The sequence below is a fragment of the Zosterops lateralis genome (assembly GCF_965231275.1).
Source record: "Zosterops lateralis genome assembly, chromosome: 6".
NCBI lineage: Eukaryota > Metazoa > Chordata > Aves > Passeriformes > Zosteropidae > Zosterops > Zosterops lateralis.
Genome location: NC_139761.1, coordinates 20,403,785 through 20,429,455, shown reverse-complemented (window position 1 = coordinate 20,429,455; position 25,671 = coordinate 20,403,785). Strand labels below are relative to the sequence as shown.

General features: G+C 38.2%; 1 protein-coding gene across 2 annotated transcripts; it reads right to left on the bottom strand.

Moving 5' to 3' along the window:
- Window positions 1–2,546: 2,546 nt before the first annotated feature.
- DIO2 (iodothyronine deiodinase 2) lies at window positions 2,547–17,962 on the bottom strand (the record flags this gene model as incomplete). 2 transcript variants are annotated; one of them, XM_083863753.1, is made up of 2 exons in its annotated part: window positions 17,061–17,962; window positions 2,547–6,490 (listed from the first exon to the last, which is right to left on the bottom strand). In XM_083863753.1, exons 1-2 carry the CDS (start codon window positions 17,280–17,282, stop codon window positions 5,840–5,842), a joined length of 873 nt encoding a protein of 290 aa, XP_083719879.1. In that variant the 5' UTR covers window positions 17,283–17,962. The 2 variants fall into 2 exon arrangements, with proteins under 2 accessions (XP_083719879.1, XP_083719880.1); XM_083863754.1 differs by having other exon boundaries at window positions 5,918–6,490.
- Between the last annotated feature and the right edge of the window lie 7,709 nt (window positions 17,963–25,671).

The window sequence follows — 25,671 nt, the reverse complement described above, 5'->3', positions numbered from 1 at the left end:
ATTAGGAGCACACAGGCATATACAGTGAGTTAACTTGCCTGTAATCAAAATTTTTAACCAAGATTTAGGTCATTTGTTTGAAGACTATATTTGGAGAAGGTTCATTATGCCTCAGAAATTCTCTGCTAGAAAGTGACATCTTGAGGAGTAAGCAATCATCTTCAGATAGCTCCTGTTCAGCTCCATAGATAATCTATTTTCTTTTGTGGTTTTTTTGTCTGTTTGTTTCTACCATGGATATCATCTACTCCAGAAAAAAAACCAAAACACTCTCACAAATACTTAGGAATATCCAGAGTCTAATTTTTGTTTAAAAATTATTTATTAATGTTCCTATTTTCTAATAAAACTGTTATTTCATCACATCTGCCTTCACCTGATTTACACAGCTGTGAAATAAGAAGCAAGACCTTAAGGGTATTTTTATTTCTTCCAGAGTACTGAGTAGTTCCATATAGCAACAATTGATATAATAGTAATAATCAATGACAGCCAGACTACAGGAAAATTCTCACAACTCAAAATTCTCCTTTCAGAACTTTTGGAGTTTATTTTTGTGATGTAAACTAGATAATCTAGAGAGAGTTATTTATTTGATTGTTTCAAGAGCTATAATGAACTGTAATGAACATTTATGTTCAGGGAGCTAGGATACAACCTTTTTCATGGTCTTCCTTTCGGTGATTTGTTTTTTTCTTTCTCACCTATATTCACAAGCAGTTTTTAGAAGCAGGGGCCTATAAAACTTGTAACAAAAGATGACAGAGGGAATTTCTAAAATACAATTAAATCACAAAGCAAGTTTATTTAAAAAGTTGCTGCCTATTTTTAATTTGATTTTTTTTCTTGTAGCAACTATTCAGCTGTGATTTGAATTTTATTTTTGATCTTTTGCCTGTACATTGAAATGGGAGTGGCATTTATAGCTAATGCATTCATAACCAATTGCCCAGGTTTCATATGCTATATATAGCTTGGCTCCCTTTCTTCAAGCACTTTTTTTTTTAACAGTGCAATTCTGTGCAGACTCAACTACTGTCCTTGTAGCTGTCTGTTTCTATCCCCTTTACCTTTCTAAAACCTTGAGAGTAGTCAGATAGCAAATTAGCTCCACCACTTATAAGGGACTTTGCCTTTATTGCTTAAGATCTAGTCAGGGTGGCATAAACTTTTGTATTAAATACAGTTCTAAGTTTCCTTGGTCAAATGTCAAGATTCCACTGTGTATTAGCAATCAGAATGAAACACAGAAGAGGTATATTTTCCTTTATCGTTTATTATAATACAAGAAAAACAAATCTAGAAAGCACATTTCATGGAGCACCATATAGTAACAAAATTTTGCTGGCTCTCCTGCAGTGTATTTTTGACATTTAAACAATGACACACACATAGTACACATAGGCACCTACACCACAGTGATCTTATCAACAGACCCAAAGGGACGCCTCCTTAAAATACAGACACACTAAGGTGCAGAGAGGAGTGCTGGAGTGAGGGCATCTGAACACTAACTGAGTTAATCACTCTTTTGTTAGTGATCTTCATAAGCACACCAGCCTCCCCTGTCTCACCCCAATCTCTCTTCACTGAAGACTCCAAGTTGGGCCCAACTGATTATGGATTTGTCACAGACGAGGTGTCGAGTTGTACAAAACTGGCCAGTATTCCCTACCTGACACCTCTTATTGCTTTGGTTATAGTACTGAATGAAAGTCTTAAAAACTCTAAAATCTATACTCCACATCACAGAAAAGACACTTTCACACATGCAGAAACATAACTTCCCTCTGCACACACCTGAATGCATAGCACAAATACCTTTTCAGAAGCATTGTAGGTTTCCCCACCAAGATCACCTTCCTAAAAACCACTGCATTTTGTTTTTCAAAGTGTTCAGACTGTTCAACAACATATTTCATAACATATTTTCTTCCTTTTAATAGATGGGGCATGTTTTCCTGCTGCCTTAAATTTATGTCATTGTCTACACAAGGAAAGAGCAAAATGCTAGTTTCTCATCTGCACAAAATGTTTTACATTCCTTTTATACAGTGCTAAATACAGATGCTAAGCACAGAACAATGTAGAATAATAGCCCAGAATAGCTTTGTATGTCGCTGAAAATGAAAAGTACTGGAAGTTTCCCATACTAATGTTGAGACACAGTATTGGGGTCTCTATTATATACAGTAGCCTTCCAGAATGCTTTCAGGCACCTATTTTGTAAGCTGTTGCTCAACATGAGCTGTTGCTCATGTATGTCACACTGGAGCACCTCAAGTAATATGGTAGAGTGCCCTGACACAGTGAGAATGAGAGAGAAGCAAATCCAGTCTCACCACAGACTAGACAAGGCTAGCAAGTTAAGTAAAATCTCTACCTGGACCCAAAACAACTGTTACAAAAATTTGGGGTATCTGACATATGGCACTTGTATTATCAGTTGAGGACAATGGATGACATTTCATTTAAAATGTCAATAAAATGCTTTAATTTAGTTAAAAAAGGAAAATATGCTTCTGTCAGCCTCCTAGAAAATCCTGTTCTTTTTTTTTTCCTTTATGCCCATTTTACTTTGAAGAAAGCTCTGCTTTCTGATCAGAAGTTTTCTGGGGAAACCCAAGGTTTTGCAAAATGTATTTCTGTCTTGATAATCAGTAAGTCTGGAACATCTTTAAATTTTAGGCAGGACAGTCATACATGTTGCCAAGAAAGAAATGAAGATATTGTGTATTTTTATTTATGTAAAATCAATGTGTTTTTCCCATTTACAGGAGCCAATTTTATAATTCCTGTATACTATGTGATGAAGAGGCATTTATGAATTTCAAAACAAAATAATGGACATTCAAAAAGGAGAGAATGGATTTGAAAAATAATTGTAACTTTAGATATGCAAATGGGTATTAACAACCTGAATTACTAATTCTAACTCTTTCCTCTGAACTAAAGGTATGTTTCAACAGCTGTGTCAAACATTTGGCTAGCATTTCCCATATAAACAGTTCAGACTTCAACGGTATAGTGAGGAAAAGAAGAAAAGGCTTACTAGTTTAAATTTTACAAAGGCTATGGAGTTGCTGTGGATTAAATAAGTTTCAGATGACTGAAGAATAGGATATAATAAGGAAAAGATGCTGTGTTGGATATATCAATACAGATTTTTACTTGGATTAGTGTCTACATCTTTACTCACCTGAGTAAAAGTACAGTGTAGCAAAACCAGAAGAGATTCAGAGACAAGGAAAGAGTATGAACCTGTATAAGAATATGAGTTATTGTTTGTCTTAAACAAACAATAGATTTGCAAAATTCTATATAGATTATATAATGACTGACATATGGAAGAAAAATTGGGATTGCTTATTGCTATATAACAGCAAGAGATGAGAATGACATTGAAAAGCAGCCTATTTAAATATGAAAGAAAAAATTTGTTTTCATTCGGTTTTCTTTGAACTTAAACAGGATTTTTTTTTTTTGTAATCCCCACCTTGCAAAATATTTAAATCTCAAAACCCAGAATCAGCCACTCATGAGGGATGATGAGACATCAACAGTCACTTTAGATGAGGCAAAAATGATATGGGCTGAACTAATAAAAATTCTGTAAGTTAAAAATTATTGCACCTTCCCCTGAAGCATCTGATACAGTCAGAGGTAGGACACTGGATTAAATAAACCATGTAGTTTGGCTATGTTACTGTTTCTATGCTAATCAGTTTTAAAAATTCAGTTATATATCCCAGTTAGTCATGAAGATCTGTAACAATCTTCCACACTGAAGAATGATTTACAGTAACATTAATGAAAGGTAGGACAGGACAATTAGGACAATTATCATTAATGGCCTTAGATACCATTTATATGTGCATACATATGTATACACATACATAAAAATGTATTATATACATATGGGTGCATACATAAATGCACACACAGAGAGACACATGCCTTCTGAGAAGTGGAGCTCACCAAGAGATCTGAGGACAAATCTTTACACCCTTCTCTAATTCACTTTACCAACTGTGTAAGTGCACATGTGTCTATGTTTAACAGTGTGTGGAGGAAAATGTGAGAAGAATGGGAAGCATGAACATGACTATGGGAAAAATTACCCATGCTACTGTCATTATTTCAGATCTGTGCTTGAAAACACATTTCCGAATTCCTCCTACATGGGCTAAGTTGACAAACAGCCAAGCTAGAGGAAATACACAATATTAATGGGGATTGTGAAAATAAAACACGTATTTTCTATTCTTTCCTATGTCAGTATCAATACATCATATTCTTGATGATGGGCAGGATGAGAAATTAAAAGAACTAATTTGATTTTTGACACTCATTCTGTTTATCTCTTTCATGTTTCTGCCAAAGATGAGAGAAAACTTGGATAGTCCATCTCCATATGGCTTTTCATTTATTAGCTCTAATAGGGTAGCTCATTGTAAATCTGTCTCTTCATCAGGCTTGATTAAATAATTTTATTTTTAGAAATACCTAAACTTAATGTATACTCCAAGTTCACAGTATCTCTTTCAACATAACAATCAAATCCTCATGCTCATTCATATGGAAGTTCTCCCATCTTTTACACTTACTCACATTCATTCAAACTATTTGTCCTCCCTGTTTCTTTTCTGGGAAGGTTTTCAAGAACATGAGAGAAACAGACTATGAATTCATCTGGTAGCAGAACTGCAGCTAATCAATCCCAAGGCTGCAAACAAATTAACTTCCAGATTAACATAGCTACAAACTAGGTTCAGGTATCTAAGACAGGAAAAGTCAGAATGACTACATTTAACAGGGTAAATGACAGGATAGGTTTCCATTTCGATGAGGTAAAATTGTGCATAAGTTCCCGTGTCCCCAAAATACAACTGCAAGGTCATTATCTCACATTAAAAAAAAAACCCTGGAGAAATAAGTTGTTGTTTTTTTTAAAAGCTAAAAGTGAAATTACCTTTAAGCCTATTGCTAGACAGAAAGAGAGGGAGAGGGGTAAAGAAACAGAGATGAGAACCAAAGAACATTGCTAAATATGTATTGTCAGCCCTCAGAACCAAGGGTTTGGTTGGCATCAGCTGTGTTTTGTCTCATGATATATGCTCTAGATGGTTCTCAATGTTGCGTTATAATTAGTCCAGGTATTTCAGTTTACGAATGGTAATGGGCTTATTTGATCACCTTTGTCTTTTTGGTCCAGCTCCATAGATTTTAACACCTTTCTCAGCAGGCACAGGCTTGCACACTGGATACAAGCATGTAAGGTAGCATTACATAGTTAATATGCTGTGCAGAGGTGTCCACAGAGGGTACAAATACCAGCAAAGGTTTGTCTTGCTCTGAGCAGCCAGTCTGCCTGTGCTATGCATTGCATGTGGTTCCTGAAGTCTCTGAACAATAAATTTTCTACCAAGAGAGGAAAATCACCGCACTGCACTGCATTTGTATGCAAATTAACTGCAAACCCCCTGCTCCTCTCGGGTTCCTTGCACTGGCCACAGGGGCATGAAGAAGCGTTTCTGATAAAATGTACAGCACTGCCTTTCCATGGAATGCCTTCTAAGCAGAAACACTCTCTGCCTCACCCCAGGACTGGGGCTTCTGGGTCTTATCTAATCACCCTACCTGCTTGCCAGCAGAACCTTTTTGGAGAAGCCTATTTACCTCTTCTGTCCCATAGCAAGAGCAGGAGTGGGATTTTTTTTCACTTGACAATGTTTCTGTGGAGCTAGATTTTTGTTTTATTTTCCTTTCCTAGTTAACATTCACTTGGCATTGTTATCAGAAGTGTCTTCCTGCAACTATCTGAAAGATTTTATTTAAACTAGCATGTTTTCTTTTTTTTCCCTTTTGCATCACCATAAAGGGACATCTGTTGACATAATTCCTGTGAGAATGGATTTCATCTTTTGCTGAAGTTTCGCTCCAGCCAAAGCCGAACCTCTTGAAGGTTGTAGAAAAAGGGGCCTTTTCCGCCCAGGTAGGCAATTTTTTGTCTCTGTACAATGCATACTCGCTCAAATGAAACCCCATAGGCCACATTGGCATTGTTGTCCATGCAGTCAGCCACCACTTGGCACTGAGGTGGCAAGGAAAAGTGTTCTAGGAGCTGGTGAGCAGCTGCACATCTCTCTTCCTGGCTTCTGTGTTTCCTTACTTCGAATGAAGAGGGAGTGATTCCAGGTGCAGCCCAGCCATCTGATGGGTGAGCTTCATCGATGTAGACCAACAGAAAGTCAGCTACACCAGAGAACTCCTCCACCAGCTTGCTGAAGGCTGACAGCTGGCTTGTGAACGGTGGTCAGGTAGCCGAGCCAAAGTTGACCACCAGTGGCCGCTCTGAGTTGGCAAAATCCAGGAGGTGGCATTTAGTTCCACACTTGCTACCAACATTGTTCCAGCTGCCACTGCTGCCATCACTGTTCTTGGCTATGTGGATTACACTGGAGTTTGGGGCTTCTCCTCCCAGTTTGACCTGATGGCAGAACAAATAAAACATGTCAAGTTAGTGTGACTTGCTTGTGCAGTATCCTTATGACTACTCTTTTCAGTGTACACCTAATGAGTCATGTGGGGACAGAGCAAATCACCAAAAGCAGCAGCTTTAAAATGGTCATCTTGTCCATCTGCACTCACAGTTCAGGAAAATGTGGCATTTCTGACAAATATGCTACTTCATTAATGACAGAAAATTTTATAAGAAGTCTGTCCTGTCCACTACATACTTGGTCCTGTCCACCCTTATGTATTTGGAGTCTTGTATTTGCTTTCAGACAGACTACTTCAAATTTCTTCTTACTTTCCTCTGTGACACATTAAGTTTTTTCCACAGGCATTTTTCATGAGTTCTCCATTTGGTTCACATTATCCTTGAAGATCACTATTCAAAACTTTAACAGTGTTTTCACTAATTTTCAGCATAATCAGACAATTACTTTGTGTAATGAAGTAGCTCACAGACTACACCTGTTTATATATTCTAACTGTTTGCTTTTTATGAGACACCTTGACTGGTTTGGAAAAACAGTAGCCTGTTGATTAGAGATTAGCTAGTAAGGTGTTATAAAGCCTAGATCCCTTTTCACCCCACAACCTGCAGTTCAAGCCATTTTTCCAATTCTCAAAAATCATTCTGCATTATATTCCTGATCTTCACAACACACACAATGCCTCTCAATTTTAAGAGATTTGCAGATTTTTATATTCTCTTTCATCATGCAGTCCAAGAATGAAAATACTGAAGTGTACCAAACACAAGAGATCTCTGCATATGCCCACTTAATATATACAGTGCTTTGACACTGAATCATCTAAGACTGTGCTCTCTAAAATTTCTTTAACCCCTTTGCAGTAATTTCATCAGTGATGGAGTGACACATTTCCTTCTACTGCAATGTTTCTTTACAAGATGATTGGGGGAAAAACAGCAGGAAAAGGGGAAAGTTTATATCATGAATTAACTGCTCTCAGCTCCAACTTCAGATCTAACTCAGACCCAACAGGCAGTGGTGGAAAGGTCATTTTGCCTGACCATTTCTGTTTGCATGTCTACAGAAAAAAAAGACAGAATAAAAGCAACTCACAGGAGGGAATGCCAGAATAAGGGGGAGCCTGCAGAGGGCTCCAAGATCCCTAGCTGATAACTACAGTAGAACCACAAAGCATTATTGCATAATGTAATTAAGTTTTAATGAGCTCTGCCACAGCAATTCCTGTGTCTCTGCCTTTAACATCAACCTCTAGTACAGCAAGGCAATTATCCTTTTGTATTTTCCTGACTCTATCCCCTGACTATTTAATTATGTTCAGAATTGTTGCTTTGAAGGAAACACACAGGGTGAAATTTTAAAGTCTTTTACATTTTATGTATTTCTTTCTGAAGCTACACTGCAATTAAAGTCTATAGAAGTTAACTCTACATGACAACTGCGTAAAAACTGAATAAATAACTGATTTTTTTGTGCACTTATATTTTACATTGCATTATAGGGTATCAGATGCAATATAGGAGTCAGATGCAGTAAGAAGCTGAGTGAACAGCTGAACACTGAAGTCGTGCAGTTGCTGCTGAATATAAATCCAATGGCAAGTAGATTGCTAATACTGGATCCTCCATTGCTTCCACAGAAGCCTGACTATCTTGAACAAAACTGCAGTTATTCATGACTCTGCACTATTTCATCAGAATAACATTAGAAGCAAGAGTCTAGTCAAAGAAGAGTTTGTAAGACACAGCCATTAACACTTCCGGCCTTCACAGCTATGTGAGAATGTCTCACAGCATGTTGGAATATGATTATGAGCATTATTTTGACTCTTTTCAATAGGGCAAATTGAAATACAACCATTGAAACACACCATTCTCACTCAGAGATCAGCAAAGAAGAGAACCACAGAAAGAAAGATGGCCTGAGACCCACAAATCTTAACAGGCCAAGTATGTGGTGGTCATGCCACTGGAAGCAGAGGATAATGCAGCTGCAACATAGTCAAGAGAAATAATGATGCTCTGGGAAAGCAAAGCCCCTTTTGTCCCCATCCCTGTAAATCTGCGTCTGCAGCATTGCTATCTGCTAGAGCACTGGTAACAGTTTAAAAAAACCCTTGCACTTCACCTTTGAAAGCAAGAGGCTTGAAACAGCTGAGTTTAGGACCTGATGTATGAGTGTGCTGCTCATTGAGCTCAAAGAAAGAAAATTACTACATCCCAGTTTTTAAGAAGAAATGATCTGTCTGGAGAAGCCGACTCAGAGACTCAGGCTCTTGCATTTAAGAAGTGGCATTAAGAATCTTAGAGCATTCAGGGCCACCTACACCTTAGCTGGTAGTCTTCTCTTCAGCTGTTGATCATTTCCCTCTGCCATTCTGTGATGTAAGATAGGTAAAGCAGGAGTCAGGTAAAGGGCTGCACTTGAGCAAAGAAATACACAAGTCAGGATCACGTGGCATCCACATAATCACCCTGAGAGGTGCACTCACTCCAGAAGCCAACTAAACAATTCAGCAATTTGTGATAAATTGGTGACTACCAAAATAGGGAAATCTCAAGAAACACAACACATACATATCTACACAAACACTAGATCCCTCTTTAGATTAACTGTTCCTGAACTACAATGCATACTTTTTCAGAGCTAGCTTGCTCAAAATGTATCTTTTGGGCAAAGCCTGACATATAAGTATTTGTGCTTCATCCAACCCCTGGATGAATAATGGACCTCAGTATTTAAGAGTGTGTGCTCATCCAGTCAAAGAAAAGAAGTAGTGACATGTAATTTATCTCACAAATCACAATTAAACAACACACATTGAATTTCTTATATTTGCTCTTATTCTTCAGAGGACAAGAAAACTAAGGGTAAAAAAGAAGAACCTATAAGTCAGGAATGAACAGAGCTGCTTAGGACCAAAGAAACATTTGAGCAGCTGTTTCTACTTACTCCTCAGGTTTTATTTTAACAAAACTATCATGACTGAAAATATCTAGACACCACTCTTTAACTGGGAAACCACAGTTTGCTTCTTGATCGATTTAAGCAGAAAGAGAGGTTATATATCATAAGCTCCTCATTACCAACTCCTCACTTGGGTCTACCAAACCCTTGAATTTCCTAGGCCAGTTTGTAATAGACTAATAAAACAACTTCCAACACACACCATCATGGGAATGCCCTTCAAGTCCGATTTAACATTGATACCAAAGATCACAAAATATTTTCTGTTCTTCAACAATGCAAGTTTGCATTCTGTCTCTCATACTCCTTATGGACTATAAAAATAAGTGGAGTTAGGAAACAAAGTACAAAGAATCCATCTATACAGCTATACATCACCTTACAGCAGTTTCTCTTCATTTCCCACAACCATGAAGAGAGTCTCATGGCCGCAGGTTACCTATCATTTTAATTTTTGTTTCTAGGAGTGCTTGTGTTGAGTTTTTTCCCTTAATGAGACATCCTTGCCAAGCAGGCATTCACGAGGCATTTTTTTGCTCTTGTAGAGAAGTAATTAGGTCGGTGCCTTGTTCCATGCCAGTGTCAGACACTCCAAAAAGCAGCCCTGCCCAGTCGTTAATGCTTAAACATAAGCAGCAGCGGCAGATCCACTAATTGGTCTTGATGAAGAACTGATGTTCCCAAGGGACTGTTCATTTCACCAGACTCTGAACCGATTGACACAGGATGACAATATCATCCTTGCTGATCATCTGCATTGTAGGCCTTGGCCATCTTCTTTGTTGTTATTTATTGAAAGAAAAAATAGCTCTTGGAAAAGAAAATCAACACAATGAGAAAACAAACAAAAACACTCATGTATTCGGCCAAGCTGCTTTTGAAATCTTACACAAAGGCAGGCAAAATATAAATTCTGAGAAACAAACCAGCAGAATTCCCCTCACACGCAATCCAGCATTTCCATAATCACGTACTTTTGTGTGTGAATATTTGGCCATTCAGTGCAGCCTTCTGAATGAGGCAGAAAGTGAGCAGCCTGCAGGCATCCCCTCCCATGCAGCCTGCATGGAACACGCAAGGTAGGCCAACCAAATCTGTGAGCCAGCCCAGCCATCAGCAGGGGCAAGCAGCAACACCAGATCAGTGACTCGCATCACCTGTGAGAATTTTGTGTTTGTGACAGCCTGCTCTGTCTGCATGCAGAGTGAAAAGAGAACGAGATTGCTGATAGTTTAGCACACAGCCTGCAAAATGAAGGAGACTTAGGAGCAGGAGAGAAAGCCTTATTCATAAATTGCCGGCTAGAAATAGCACATACTGCTAAGTTTGTAGTACATTTTCCATAAGGACTAGGTAAAGCCCCACAAACAAAATATTGTCTCCTTATTTACCTTTTCTTTTTTCCTGTATTGCTTTTATCAGCTTAAGGATAACCTTCCTGGGATCCTGTGCACTGGAATACAGCTTTAATTCCCTGTGTCAGGAATTTTCATAGACTTTGGCAGATTCATCAGGTTATGTCAACTCCCTAAAAAAACAGGTGCTGCCAGGCAATTAAGTTTATGATATTAGTCCCTTGAATATGGACATGTTGTGTTTGAGACTGGAGTGCAGTGATTGGTAATGAACTGAATCCCTGCAGCCTTAAGCTTTTTTTTTTTTAATTCTCTACTTTGATTTGATCCCATTCAGCTAGGTATAGCTTCATCCAAATCATAATTTGACTCTGGTTGGCAAGTTCTACAAACTACTATTTTTGTTTTCTTTATTTCATGACCCAGAGTTGTGCAGTTGACAAGAATCACAGAAGGCCTTTGTCTGGAGTAGAGTAAGGGGGCAGAAGTTCTTCATTCGTCTTGGGAAGGTGGCAACTTGAATTACTCTAACTGAAGAGTAGAGACTAGAAATGGCTCAGGCTTTCCCAGTCTTTTATTTAGGATCAGGTATGTTTAGCTGACGAAGGGAAGTGGGAGACAAACAAACCAGGCACCGTCCAGATAAAAATAACTAGTCAAATGCTGCTCTCTCCATTTAGAAGCCACCAGTCCCACAAATGAGTATGCATGGCACAAGGAAAGCATAAAGGAGCCTTTTGCCTTGCACTCTCTTACAGTTAATTTTAGTTCCCATGATTGGGGAGCCAAGAGCAAGTTTCTTAAGGGCTTTATGTTTCCCTCAAGATGGGAGCATGGCCTACTACACCGTGGCCACTGGGATCTACCTACACTTGACAGAGGCCTTCACCAGATTTTGTTACTCAGCACATGAAGGGAATTTGCTATTAATTTGGATTATGGGTTTTTACTTCTTTTTACTCGGCTTTACGAGTATGAATACACAGTGGTGGTTTTGACAGAGGTAGAGCCAGCACTCAAGAACCATGTCCAGTCCTCTTCCTGAATAGTGCCCATCAGCTAATTTTTTGTGTCTATCACAGCAAAAGGGGGTTTTCACAAGGCTTCAGCAACAAGGCAAGCACTCCTTACAGTCAGTTTTTCACACATAGGGTGAAAATGGAACAGTGCAAAGAGATGTGGAAGAAGTGAATTTAGATCTATAAAATGAAATGGGATGAGAGTCTATGTGGGATAAAAGTATTTCTTTTCCTCTTCTTTGTCTGTTTTGAATGTTTGAACTCTTAAGTTCCATGGGACCAGCTGTCTGCTCCTCTTGTTGGGACACTTCCTGGTACAATGGGTCCCTGGCCTAGGTTGATCTTCAGACACAACTACAACAAACATGATTATATATTAATAATAGTGAGAAAGTTTTAATAGTAATTACAATGCCAAGACCAGATTCTGCTGAGTTTATGTTCTCAACTTTGCGGGAGAGGTTTTAATTTTGGTTTGATTCAGTTTTGTTTTTCTCACTTCTTTCAAGTTTGTTTTCATTTGCAAATGTCAATGAAAACAATTCTGCTAAAGTTGAACTTTGTAAAACCAATAAAATATTTTTAATGCCACAGAATGTCTAGTTCTAAACCCTGAAATTATACAACACATTTTCTTTTGCAAATTCCCTTTATCACTGTCAATTGCAGAGAGAGACACTTCCTTACCTTGCCAGAAAAAATAAATACAAATAGTTAAGTATGAAGGTTATGTCTTTGTTTCAACCTTTAAAACATTTCCTCAAAAAGCAAAGAGTTACTGAACAGCCAAAGAGCAGGTAGAGAATCATGCTTTTATATTACTTTCACATATATCTTTGTGATAATGTTGTGCAGCATGCATTTAATATGTAAGGTTTGGGACTGTTTTGCTTTGCATGCTGATTTATTTTAGATGATGCACCTACCAGGCAGGAAAAAGCAGCCAAAGGTAATTTAACTGCCTGCCTGAAAACCCAGGAAAATCTCACTGGGTGTTTACTGAACCACTCTACTTGCTACATCCAGAGCTGGGTCTACGCCATGAACCCGGGATCCTGTGCCAGCCATTCCCCTGTGTTGGGACTGTCATGCCAGAGCTTGCTGCTGGCCCATTCTAAAGACAGTAAAAAGCTGTACAAGTACACACACACCCACCACCATCCATCACCTGAGATCCCAGCATCCCTCTGCGGCCCATGACGCACAGTCACACAGCCTCTGTGTGTGTGCACGTGTGCACGTTGCCCCCAGAGGTACAGCACAGCATTCCTAAAGACGGGGCTGCTGCAGGGAGAGGCCATTAAGGTCTTCCCTGTAACTATCCTACACTGAGGGGAAGAAGAGGAATGATTTCCTTGAGGATAACATTAAAGCTTTCTACTGGAGACCATGAATGATAGCTCTGCCTTGCTGAAACACAGAGCTCGTGACTGGCACTGGAGAAGCTCCCAGCACAAGGCCTCACCACTGCGCATCTCTAATGGGTACAACCATTTTTAAACCTATTTTAAAAGCATTTTGAGATAACAGTTTCTCACCTTTGGTAGCTTGGAAAACAGATTCATCCCACTACTAAATAAAGCATAGAACTTAGCAGGTACCAAAAAGCTTTTAAACTTTCTTTTTTCCCAAAAAAACTTCTCCAGCTTTTTCTCTGGATTTTTGCAGATGTGTGATACATTCAGTATACATGCTTTAAGCTAAAACAAACACCTCACTGACATCTGTAGAAATGGCCTGTGTAAATCATGGTTACACTAACACCTTCCCAAAAAGTCTTGGTTTTTTTCTCTCATCAGTAGCTGTGACTGCATTCATATCTGAATGTATGTGTACATACACACATACATGTGTGTATATATACATGGAGAAATGTGAGGGACTGACTCTTGGAAATGTACACTTACATATGTGTGCTTTTGCCTTTTTATACATATATGTATGTACATCTATAGAGACAAGTAAGTATATATAGATAAGTGCAAACATATAAATTGTAAATACCTACACACACATACATGTATAAAAATAATATTTAATGCTTTTGCACTCTTTCAATTACAGGAAGTTAATCTAACTTGACTCCTAGCTCTATTTATCTCTGTTATGATGATTAGTTTGGTCCTAAAGACTCCCTTGTAATGTAAGACACACTTGCCTCTTGGAAAATAATAGGAGAATGGTCTATAAATCACAAAGGTGGTGCAGTGTAGACAATATCAACACTGAGTCTGACAGATATTGAACTCAGAGCTAAGGAAGTAAAAAGAAACATATTATTCATTAGTAAAATTTACATTAAAAATCAAACAAAAAGGAATTATTTTGATTCCAATGGGATTTTAAAATGTGGAGAAAAGCAGTCATATAGAATGTTCCAATAAAAAAGAATACTGAATATTCTCTACCTCCAATACAACAAACTTCACACTGATTCCCCACTGATGGTGCTAAAATCTTCAACTGATGCTAGGTAATCTTGCCTATGAAATAACTGCCCTCACAAAAAAAACATGTGTAATAATACTTAGTAAGAAAAAAAGCAGCAAAAAGTTGAAATTTGGATGAGATATTGTTAAGGTTTTCTAGACAATGAGAAAGTAAATCAGAATAGCTTAGTAGAATAGTTTGAAATATACTCTAACCATTACAAGATCATATCTTGTACACACTAACCTTGAAAAAACATCAGTTCTGGGACAATGCATGCTTTTCAGGCAAAGGTCCTTTCTTGTAATAAATCTACCTTAATTCAAAATGTAGTATCTACCCACAGTGTTTTTCTGGAAGAGCCTCCCATAAATTTTTCTTTGAATAGAAATTTTACATCAAGCAAAAGTAATTTTGTGAAAAATATTATGAAATGTACTCAGGAAGAATTCTGTGTGAGTGACACAAAACACAGTAAAACCAAGCACAGTTAATTATTTGATCCAGTCTTCTGCTAACTAGCAGTCTGGCTCTGGTTATCTCAGACATCTGCAATTTTGTTATTCTACATGAAAAAATTGTGATTTTCTCTTAAAGACTGCTCAGTGGAATGAATTTACCTTTTAAAGTAATTTGTTAATACCTTGCTTCAGCTGGTAAATTGGAACAACAAGCAATCATGGTTATGTTATCAGCTACATCTTGCCATGCTTCCATAACATTTTGGCCCCTTTATAATTTGATTTCTATACTTAACTATATTTCTGTGACAACCAAGAGCTTCAAATGATCTTCTGTCCTTATGGCTCATAATTCTATTACATAAAACAGTCTTTCCATTAATTGTTGGTCAATTCATTTTATCTTAAGGACAGCTGCCATGAATGGACTTTTTCCTCTTTTTGGAGCATGGCGATAAAATTTTATTGTGTTTATATGCATTTTTCTGCTGAGTTCATTGAGGCACAGAGTTCATTTTTAGGAACCTAATCGTCTGATTAACCTGAGCAACTCAGGTGATTTAATCATGATAAGGGAGAGAATAAAATTACCAAAGTTCAAGGTATGAGTTTCATTGCCAACGCCAAAAATAACACAGTCACCATACCTGTCGCTTCCGTCCTTATTAACAGCAATTATACTGAAAGAAAGGCAAAGCGTGACTTTGGAGACTACAGAAAATCACGCAATATCTTAATTTTAAATAACTGTGTGTAATTTAACAAAAAAGAGATTGAAAATATTGCACGGATATAAGGTTTCTTACAGCTTAACAACTTCTCCAGACCCCAGGCTACATATAGGTTGCAAATACTAGAACTCAAAACTTGACTGTTGCAGAGTCGTGCTAGCAGCTTCCACTGGAGCCTTGACCAAGTCATGTGTTAACTGTCCTGCCTTGCCTTGTCTGTAAAATGGGAACAATTGTGTTCAGTGACCCATTTAACAAGGCCACTGTAAAATGTACTTACTTAATGTCTATGAAGAGAATAAAAACAAAGACTAGAAGGGCTAGAAGAATAGTGGACTTCATTCAGCATTATTTTATTTGGGTAGCCAGCTGGATGATTCCTGGGGTGGCAGTAAGAGGTTGACCCATTTGGCAAAAGCTAGTTATTTATATTTGTCTTACACCGAAAATTAGTGTCCCCATTGCTTGAGTTTCAGGCTAAGCAGATAGTATTCCATATCACAAAGCCAGCAAACACCAACATCACCAGCTCTACAGATTTTTAGATAAGAGCAAAAACAAAAGCTATTGTAGAGGTGTGAAAGTGAATTGGGGGGAAGGCAATACAAAAAGAAATATTTCAGAAGTGTATAATTTGGACAGGGCCCCCATGACATCACATGGAGTGTGATGGATGGTCTAAATAAGACAACAAATTAACAGACTAAGCACTGTTTTGAAAGCCACAGAGCTCTGAATCCAGTTCTACTTAGTAACTTGGGTGGTCTGTCCAAGAAATTTCATGGGTTTGGGTCTACCTATCTGTAAAAGAGAATTCTAGCTATCTCATGGGACCTGGGCAGTACCATTGGGTAATGTCTATAAGAAATCTTAAAAGGAAAAGAAAAGTACATGTTGCATAACTGTTACTGGCTTTATTAATTTAAATCACCAGGCAGCTGTCCGACAGCTAGTCAAGTTCATTTTTAATCTCTGACATGTCGTTCTGTCATTGCTTTCATGAAAGAAAAAGGTCACTTTTTCAATTTGTGCACAGTTTTACTATTACTTGGATATCTCCTCCAATATAAAAGTTAATGTATGAGTAATAGAAAATGCCAGTGTGATGACAATGGTTAATTTCTATATTTTACACTAGATAAAACAACTCTTATTACATAGCTAACATGTAGATCTATGTAGATCTCTATCTGAAGATGCAGTCTTTTTATGGTATCTGAGTCTCACATGGCAATAATAAACTACAGCTGTGAAAACATCAATTACCCCTAAACGAAGATCTTGAAATATTTTAAAAACTTGAATATTATATTCATGCTGTTGGGGAAACTGAGGCACACTTAAACTAAGTGACATGGCCAAGGCTGCACAGAGTGTAGGCGCAGGGAGTCAGCAGCTCCAGAATTTCATGAATCCTTAACCCCGACTTAGAAGTACCACTCCTTTCAGCTCACACTTCTCCCACCAAACTTAACGTGAGACGGTGATAGTTTGCACCACGCAGTCATTCCCTTTCCGTCCCCGCTGACAAGGGGGATGCTGATCCCAGTCACCCACCCCATCCCCGTCCCCATCCCCATCCCCGCGCACTCACCTGCTTGTAGGCGTCCAGGAGGAAGCTGTTCCAGACGCAGCGCAGCCCCTCCGAGGTCAGCATCCTCCGCCACTCACCGCGCCCAGACTTAGAGCGGCTCAGGAACAGAACCATGTGCTTCAGGAGAATCACAGAGTCATAGAGCGCGAGAAAGAGGCAATTGGAGAAAAAGACCGGCAAGATCTGAAGCGTGATCAACAAATCCACACTTAGCAGACCCATCTTCTTTGCTGCTTCTCTTCAGCCGGATACTTTCAGCTCTCTTTATTGCTCTGTACCCTCATTTAAAAGAGTAAAGCAAAAGGCATTTCAAAAGCCTCATTACCCCTTTCACAGCTGCTCTATTTAAAATAACCAGAGATAGTTAAGTATGAGCAGGCTGGTTAAAACCATAACTGCACGATACTCATTCAACTGCAAGCTGCTTATTTTTCAGAAATTCAGATGTTAACAAAAATTCTTCTCTTAACCAGGAGACCTGATTTTGCTGAAGAGAGAGGCAGCTGTGTTTCCAGTTCCCTGCAGTTACAAAATTTAAGCTGAGACTGTTAATTGTTAACTTTCCTGCACTATCCCATTGTTTCTCGGATATTTAAGCCCTGATCAGACCTCTCATTTCTGTGTCAGTAGAGCTAGCTATTAGGTGCAACAATACTTAGAAAAAAAAAAAAAAAAAGGTTTATGTACATAAACTTTCTGTTCCTTCCTCCCTGCTTCCCTCCCTCTCTTTCCCTCTCTGCTTCCCCCGTCCCCCCTCCTACTCCGCGTCTCTGTATTCCTGCCTTCCTCCTCCCGCACTCTCTCTTTGCTATCTGCCTATGGTGCAAAGTGCTCTCCCCTCTGGAGTCCTAGCTCGCTTCCCTGAAGCCTTTTATACATTCCCTGGCTAATTGCTGCAATAGAGAAATGAAACCCTAATCTTAGTAAAGATCTTGACGTCAATGTAAAAGAGGGCTTTACTTTGGCCAGGACTGCAGTGAATAGAAAAAATGAAATTCTCAAAACTTTTTTTTTTTTTCCCCCTTAAGAGAGAGGAGAAAAAAAGAGAGACAGAGAGCATGGGTGGAACTTTGCTTTGCTTTGAAAAGGAGAAAAAAAAAACCTAATATGTTTCTGAATGTTCTTACAACATACTAACATTTTGAAAGAAGTTATTTTCATGTGACATGGAAGGTGACAGAGCAACATAGACTTCTGTTATTGATAGTTTTTTTCCTCATGGTTGGTTTTCTCTCTTGTCCTTTTTTCTTTTATAGGAAGGTGTGTGAGTTGATGCATCCCAAGAAAGGGCACATTTCTGTAACATTTTTCTCCCACCTTCCTGAAATATATGTATAGTGTTTAAATAGGTTTTGTTGTTTTCTTGGTAACATAAGTGAACACCTATAACTGACTTCATCAGTGTAAGAGAAGAAGATAAGAAAGAGAGAAAATAAGGTTTTTATGGATTTGGGTTTTTGAAGCTAAAGTTCCCTGCCTAAAAAATTTATGCTTCAGTCTTAAATGCTGTTAAATCAACTGAGATTCAAGGACTTTAATATTCCCCTATGATAGCTATTTACATCCACTAGACTAAGTTTAACTAACTTTTGGTTAAAAGCTTGTAAAAAAAACCCAGAAAGAAGTTTTCCTCTGGCAGAGACATTAGTACTTTAACAACTTGTAAGTATCCCCTTCAGCCCCATGCTGAAGGTTTTTTGTTCATTTGCACTTCTCTTTGTTTCACCTTTTTAGTTCAATACTTAGTCTTCCTCTCACATGATTTTTCGGGGAGCTACAGTAGACAAGTTTGTTTGGGTTTTTTTTAGCATGGTTCTAAATCCCTTAGGTAAATATTTCATGTATTTCCTGTTGCAAACATCCACAATTTTGGGTTTTAGTGGATGTCATTGCTATGTGCCTACATGGGCTCTCCTCACAGGATATACTTCATTCCCAGAGATGCAAGCATGATATCTAGCCTCTGTCAACTCACATCCTTGATGAGGAATACAAGCTTACTTCATAAATATATCTTAGTTTTCATCAGTTGTCACTATCCTTTCACTGCTAGCAAATGCAGAAAGTAAACACCATCAATCTTCTCTACTCTGGGGTCTTTAATTTTCAGACATTGTAATATCACTTGGCCTGTCATTATACTAGGATGTACACCTCTAGAAAAGCCACCCCATATCTTGTCTTGTTCTCACCAAAGAAAAGTTTGTTTAGGTAGCTTAATTTCAGGCATTAGCAAAAGATATCACCCAGACAGGATATCTTCCAGCAAATGTTTATTCATAAAAATAACTTTAAAAGGTTGCACACATTAAACCTTCTGCATTACTAGCATAAACAAAACAAACAAAAAAAGAGACTGAGTTTCTTTTTCAAACTATTTTTAAGTCAAATGTTGGTGATGACAGTGTTCTGTTGCCATAGAAAGATTGCAGCCTCACAGTTCTGGCTTTATTACTAAAACTTGCAAAAACACGTTATAAGAAGGCATTTATATATCTCCACACATGGATGAGTCAGTGTGCTCATGTCATGTGAGCACAAGACAGGAACAAGGGTCCCCAGAGCTGCTAAACTCGATTACTGTCTGACCTCGGGCAAGCATATGTAATCACTTGATTACAAGCACTCTTAAGCCCAAGTTACTCCTCTGTAGATCCACCACTAAAAAAAAAAAAAAAAAATACATGATTCTGTTCAGGAAGGTCCCCTCTCTTTATTTTGGGTCTGTGAAACGGCAGGCCTGGAGATTGTTGATGACAGTGCTAGATGAATCATCAGCCATTGTTTCTGAGAACAGTTTGCAAACAGCTCTGAGGACAGTCCAGCTCAGGCTCTTCCTGTTCCCTGGAGGTAAAGTCAGGCAAGAACTTACCCTGGGAACACAATGTCTTCTGGGTTCCTGTGAAACAACTGCCCCTATCCACAGCATGCTTCATGGGTGAAGAGGTTGTTTGTAAGACAGCTGGAGACCAGACAGCTACAGAGCTTTGAAGTGCATTGGGAGCCGAGCAGGGAGCCCATGGAGCACTGGTGTGAGATGGTAGCTCATATTTACTGCGTCACCTTCCTTGCCTATAAAGCAGACTGTGTGGATAGAGATAAACAGAACTACAACAGATTGTGTGTTTGGGAGCTTGAGTCAAAAATGGATGATAACTCCCTAATATAACCATAAAGTCGTAAATCTTTTGAGTAAATAAATGTAAAAGATAGTCTTTCTCATTACTGTCTTCAGAAGTAGCTTGTCTCTGCAGGGCACAAGGCACTTCTAGGCAGCTTGACAGCAGAGTCCGGCAGCCCACAACAGAGATGGAATGCTTAACCCTACTTTTTGACAGTAGTTAATAGTTTTTCTCCTTCTTGACTGAAACAATTGATCCCTGTGTTTATTTCTCTCAGACATCAGAAATACAAGGGAATTCACTATTTGCATATTTTGTGAAAGCCAGGTATGTAGAGCATAATCTCACTTTTGAAGCTAACAGTCTGTTGCTGTTTCCCTGCAGATGGTCATGAAACAAGAAAGAAAGGCTAAATGTATCAGACCTCAAGACACTAAGAGAGCCTTGAAGCCTTCCTTCTTGAAGGAAAACTGGATTAGTTTGATACATGAGGAAGAATTAAGGCAGGATTGAATTTACACATTAAAGAACTGAGATAGGGTTTAGCTAAAGGTCATTTCAGTTACCTTCTCTGCTATACCTTCCTATATAATTTGGGCATAGCCCTACAATGTACCTCAGTTCTTCATCAGCAAAAGAAAATAAAAGTCCTCTCGTAATCTAAGGAGCAGTCAGGTTCAGTAGTGGGAAATTAAACATATCATCCATAATTTGTCAAGGTGGAATGAGCAAAGCCAACAACATTAAAGCATTTACTGTTACTAAACCTTGTATGTGGCTAAAGTCAACAGTATCAGTATAGATGTTCATATTCCGTAATGTTTACAAAAATCAGTGCCATCAAAACCGAAACCATGCATAGCATCATGTTTCTTTCCAGTTTCAACCACAGAACCATGAAGATTAGGACATGAGTCCCTAGTAAGTTTGTTTGCTGCAACTCTGTCGATAACTGTATCTGGGCACAGAAGATTTGAGGTGGTTACTACAGCTCAGGCCACTTCATCTAATCTCATTTTATAGTTCATCCATACTAGCTTTCTTCATGTCAGAGAGTTTATTTTACAATCTTCACTTTATTTGTTTAGGCTTTTACTTGATTGTTGCTTGATTACCTGTGTAAGCTACTGTGGCACTCAATCACACTGTTTCAAGACACTGGAGTACAAACCAAGTAAACTGATTGATATTTTGGTTACTCAGCCTTATTTTCTCCGACTAAACAAGACTATTTTGAATGAATTTACTCATTGCAGCACAGCTGTGAAAGAGTACCTCAGAGTGACAGGCAAGCAAGGCTGCTGCTCTGGTCCTACCCCCAGGAGGTTAATGGGAGAGATCATCCCAAACGATTCAGCACAACCTGTGTGCCTGCCTTGCTGCTTCTCACTGCTTCCACTGCCAAAACCAAAGAATGAAGCTTTTTGTTTCAGAGCTAGTTAGTGTGTCTATGAGCTTATCCCTGGAGAACTGTGCAGCTGCAGAGTGATATGGCTAGAGATGGGGAAGAGAAAAGTTTAGCTTAGCCTTGCCGCCCTGGGCAAAATTTGTTTATTAAAGCCAAACAAGAATTTGTACCTCTCATAAACCCACATTTTTTCTCTTTGCCAAAAGAGAAAAATCACCCCCATCTCTCTGCAACAATTCCCTGACTTGAAATGCCATTGAGTGTTCACTATTTACACTTTCTGATTAGGATCAGCAGCATATTTTCTTAAAAGAAATAATATGTTTAATGATTTTTTTTTTTTTTTTGCACGAGTTGCAGTGTTATCTGAATGGATTATTCATGGCATGGATCTCCAGGCCTTATGTTCCTCCATCACTCCTGGCCACATCACCCCATTTGAGTGGAGCACCGTTCATTCTGCCTGCTTAAAGCTGCTTCTTCTCTCTACAGGAATTTGCTTACCAGCAGTTCCAAGGTGAGCACACCAAATCTATCCTTACTGGTTAATTTATTTACCTTTCGTATAAGCCTTGGTTTTGTTTTATTTGGGTTATGCTACCATTGCCATTATGCTGCATAATTGAGAGTTGATTATTTTGTGAAACTGGCAGCTGCAAGAGGTGTTGATTTAATACCCCAGAGACATAATTCCTTAAGTTTATCTGCAGTGTGGCTGAGAACAGGTAAGAATGTAAATTGCCCACAGGAGCAGCTCTCTATTGCAGTTTGGAGTGAAGCCCCTGAGGCAGATAAAGGAAGTCACCCTCACTGCTCACTCAGTCCACAAGGCTGCGCTACAATTAGAGATCATTTCGTCCAGTAGGGGCCAAACTGGAACAGTATTCAAATGAATTAAAGAAAAAGGCCATATAACTGGGTCACTTCTGAATAAGGAAAGAACAGAATATCCTAAGAGATGGCAAGTGATACCTAGATACACCAGGAAGCAACTGAGGTTGTCTTATAATCAAGGTGCAGTTGTTCAAGAAAGATCGAAGAGCACAAAGAGAACTGGGACTGCTAATGCCTCTGCAAAACCTGTTCTGTAAACTTAAAAGCTGTCAGACTGGCACCTTTTAAAAGCCTGCATTCATTGTATGATGGCAAAATGAAAAAATTGACTCATGGGTGTGGTTGTTTAATAGTGACAAATTTGAGACTAGAAGAATTCCTCACATCGCTTCACTAACGATCCCCAAATGTCTATGCAAAACAAAAATTGTCTCCGTGTTTCAACAAAGCTGATGCTAAAACACACCTGGCTGAGTCAGACTTAATTTTGGAACAAAACAAAACACCCTATCCACCCTAAAAGGTAAGGTAGTTTCTCTAAAGAAAAACAGGAAAGCTGATTTATTAACAAGGATAATCAGAAGACTTTGTCAGAAGAAAAATTTGCCCAAATATTCTGAATAATGCACAAGAAGAGCAAAAGAGACTTTTATGTCTTGAATATGAGAGCAACTTCATGTATTTGTAGGTTCTGTAAATTTCCTCCCAAATTCCCCAGAAAAGCTGGGAGTAGAATTTAAAGTCTACCTCTCCCATGACTATCCACATGAAATACATGTACATAGGAGTATACTGGCAGCTAAGTGGGTAGCTGTGAATGAGTTATGATGCTAATATATTAAATACCAGAGACATAGGGGGGAAGGAGAGCGAGAAAATGTATAAAATTTTATTATCATCTCTGTAGCCCTATCTAAGTAATTTGGCTCAAAGCTCTAGAAAAGCCCCCCAACCCCACATTTTCCAATTGAGAAGAGTCCATTTCCTTTTTTCTTAGCAAACCACTGACCTTCTTCCCAAGAACAGCCTCTTAAGATGGATGAGATTAGTAACTATATATAATCAAATACCATCAATGCTCAGTCTCACATCAGACAAGTTTGAATTTTTTCTCAGTTGACTTCTAATTTCCTACCTTGCTTCTCTCAGTTCTGTCAATACTCCATTACCATCATTTGTATGCCATTTAAAAAACATGAATTTGCAGCCAAAATATCCTAGAAGTTGGCATCTTCTTGGAAATTCATGAGTTTGTAGCTCTTAATCCTTGGGAGAAAGGAAAATACCTAGGTCTTCCTGGATGAGGCAGTAAGGAGTTCATGGGCAATTTATTTCCCTAAGTCAGGACATGGAACTTCTTATATCAAAGATGGAAACCCAAGGCTTCTTCTGTCATTTCAATGTTTTCAATACTCAAGTCAGAAACTACAAATCTTTGGATGAAATCATATTGTAGGTATCCAGATCTCCTTGCAAGAACTTGGTTTCATGCATTGAAGTGTATAAATAATGGCTTTCAGGCCATTTGAAGACTGCCATTACTTTATTAGACTCCTTCCGTTTCATGGGTTTATTAAAAACTATTAAATGTATATGGGACACATGAACAATATTGCTTGAAGTCTGCCTTAGCCCAGGGCTCTAGCTTCTCCTAAACCACTCAGATCAACTGCTCATGCAGGGTTTTCTACCATATTTTCTTCAGTTTGAAAAATTGTCCATACAGAACACTTTCTTTGCTGCATTAGAAAAAGTTTATTCTGTTATCCTAAAATAATCTAAGTGATAATGCAAAAAGTGTTCATTTGCTTCTTATAGAGGGATGTTAAATATGTATAAATTTATATGCTTTTTTTCCCCCACAACCATATTTTCCAGAACAGAGGAAAATATTTCAAGTCAGTCACTTCTTCAAAAAAAATAAACCCACTTTTTCAAGAATGTTTCATTTTTTTACATGAAAACCAGCAAATTTCTGAGCTCTATTTCCACAGATAATAGAGATGCTAGACAGGATACATACTCAACAATGTGAACAGTAGAAAGTACTCAAGAGCCATGTATTGTAAGAAATAAGAATAATTTTTGTCTTCAGCTGACATTGACTTCAGATTTAATGAGAGGGCAGTTTTATTGAAACTTCTGCTTTGATTCTAGTGAAATTTTACTTTTCCATTCCCACTTTGGGTTCTCTTGTTGTTTGGTTTTGTTTGTTTGTTTGTTTATAATTAATTTTAATCCCATTACCATTTTTTCTTTAGAAATCATCTAGGCCTAGGATGCCTTATAAAAATATGTTCTTTCAGTCTTCAGTTTCTGTGGTTAGAAGCCTGTGACACTTGTATAATCCCATGGCTGCCCCCATCCATCTCCTACCACAGTTCCCCACATTGGGGTCGTGATTCATGCTCATTTCTTTATGGTTTGTTCATTCCACTAGTAAATATGATGTTTAAGTTAAATCATCAACTATGCTAAGCCTTGAATAAGTATATATTATAGTAAATCCCTGCCTTAAAGAGCTTCAATTTAAGTGGAAAAGTCTGAAAGAACAAACTGGAGAAAGGGACAGAGCCTCAGAGAATTTCAGCAATTTGCAGTCACAAGCCAGAACTTGAATTTCAGGGGTCTGTAATTCTTTTATTTCAGTTTATCTCTCTATCCCTTTGATCAAGGCAAAGAATCATTCCAGCCAGAAACAGAAAGAAATTAGCAGGTTTGATTCTCAGGTTCTTATTCACTTGATGCTGCCACAACTAATGTTTAACAGCAGAGGGTCAAGTAAAGAAGATTTTGATGATTTAATGTTAGATTACCCCCAAAAAGCAAGTTTATAAAATGCAGCAATTCAATAAAATAAAATAAAAAAAAATCTAAACTTTGTCTTGGAAATAAATTCCTAAGTACGGGGTCTAGGACTTTTGCTTTTTATCCCCTCACCATGTTCTTTGCTCTAAGTACATTTTGCTCTTTATAGTTGCCTAAATATCTCCTGTGAGGTCTGTTATGCTGACTTCCTAACCTGAAGAAAAAAACTTCCCAGTAGCTAGCCTTCTCTTAGGAAAGTTGAAGCTTTTATAGATGATGAAAGCTGCTTGTTCCGAGATTCAGCATGACAGGCCATTTCAATAAATGCTGTGAACGTGTACCCAGGAACATTAGTTTTCATTTCCTCCTAACAATATTTGAACAGGCATTTGAAAGGAAATGTAGTGATTCAGAAAGTTAAATGTAATTCCCTTTACAT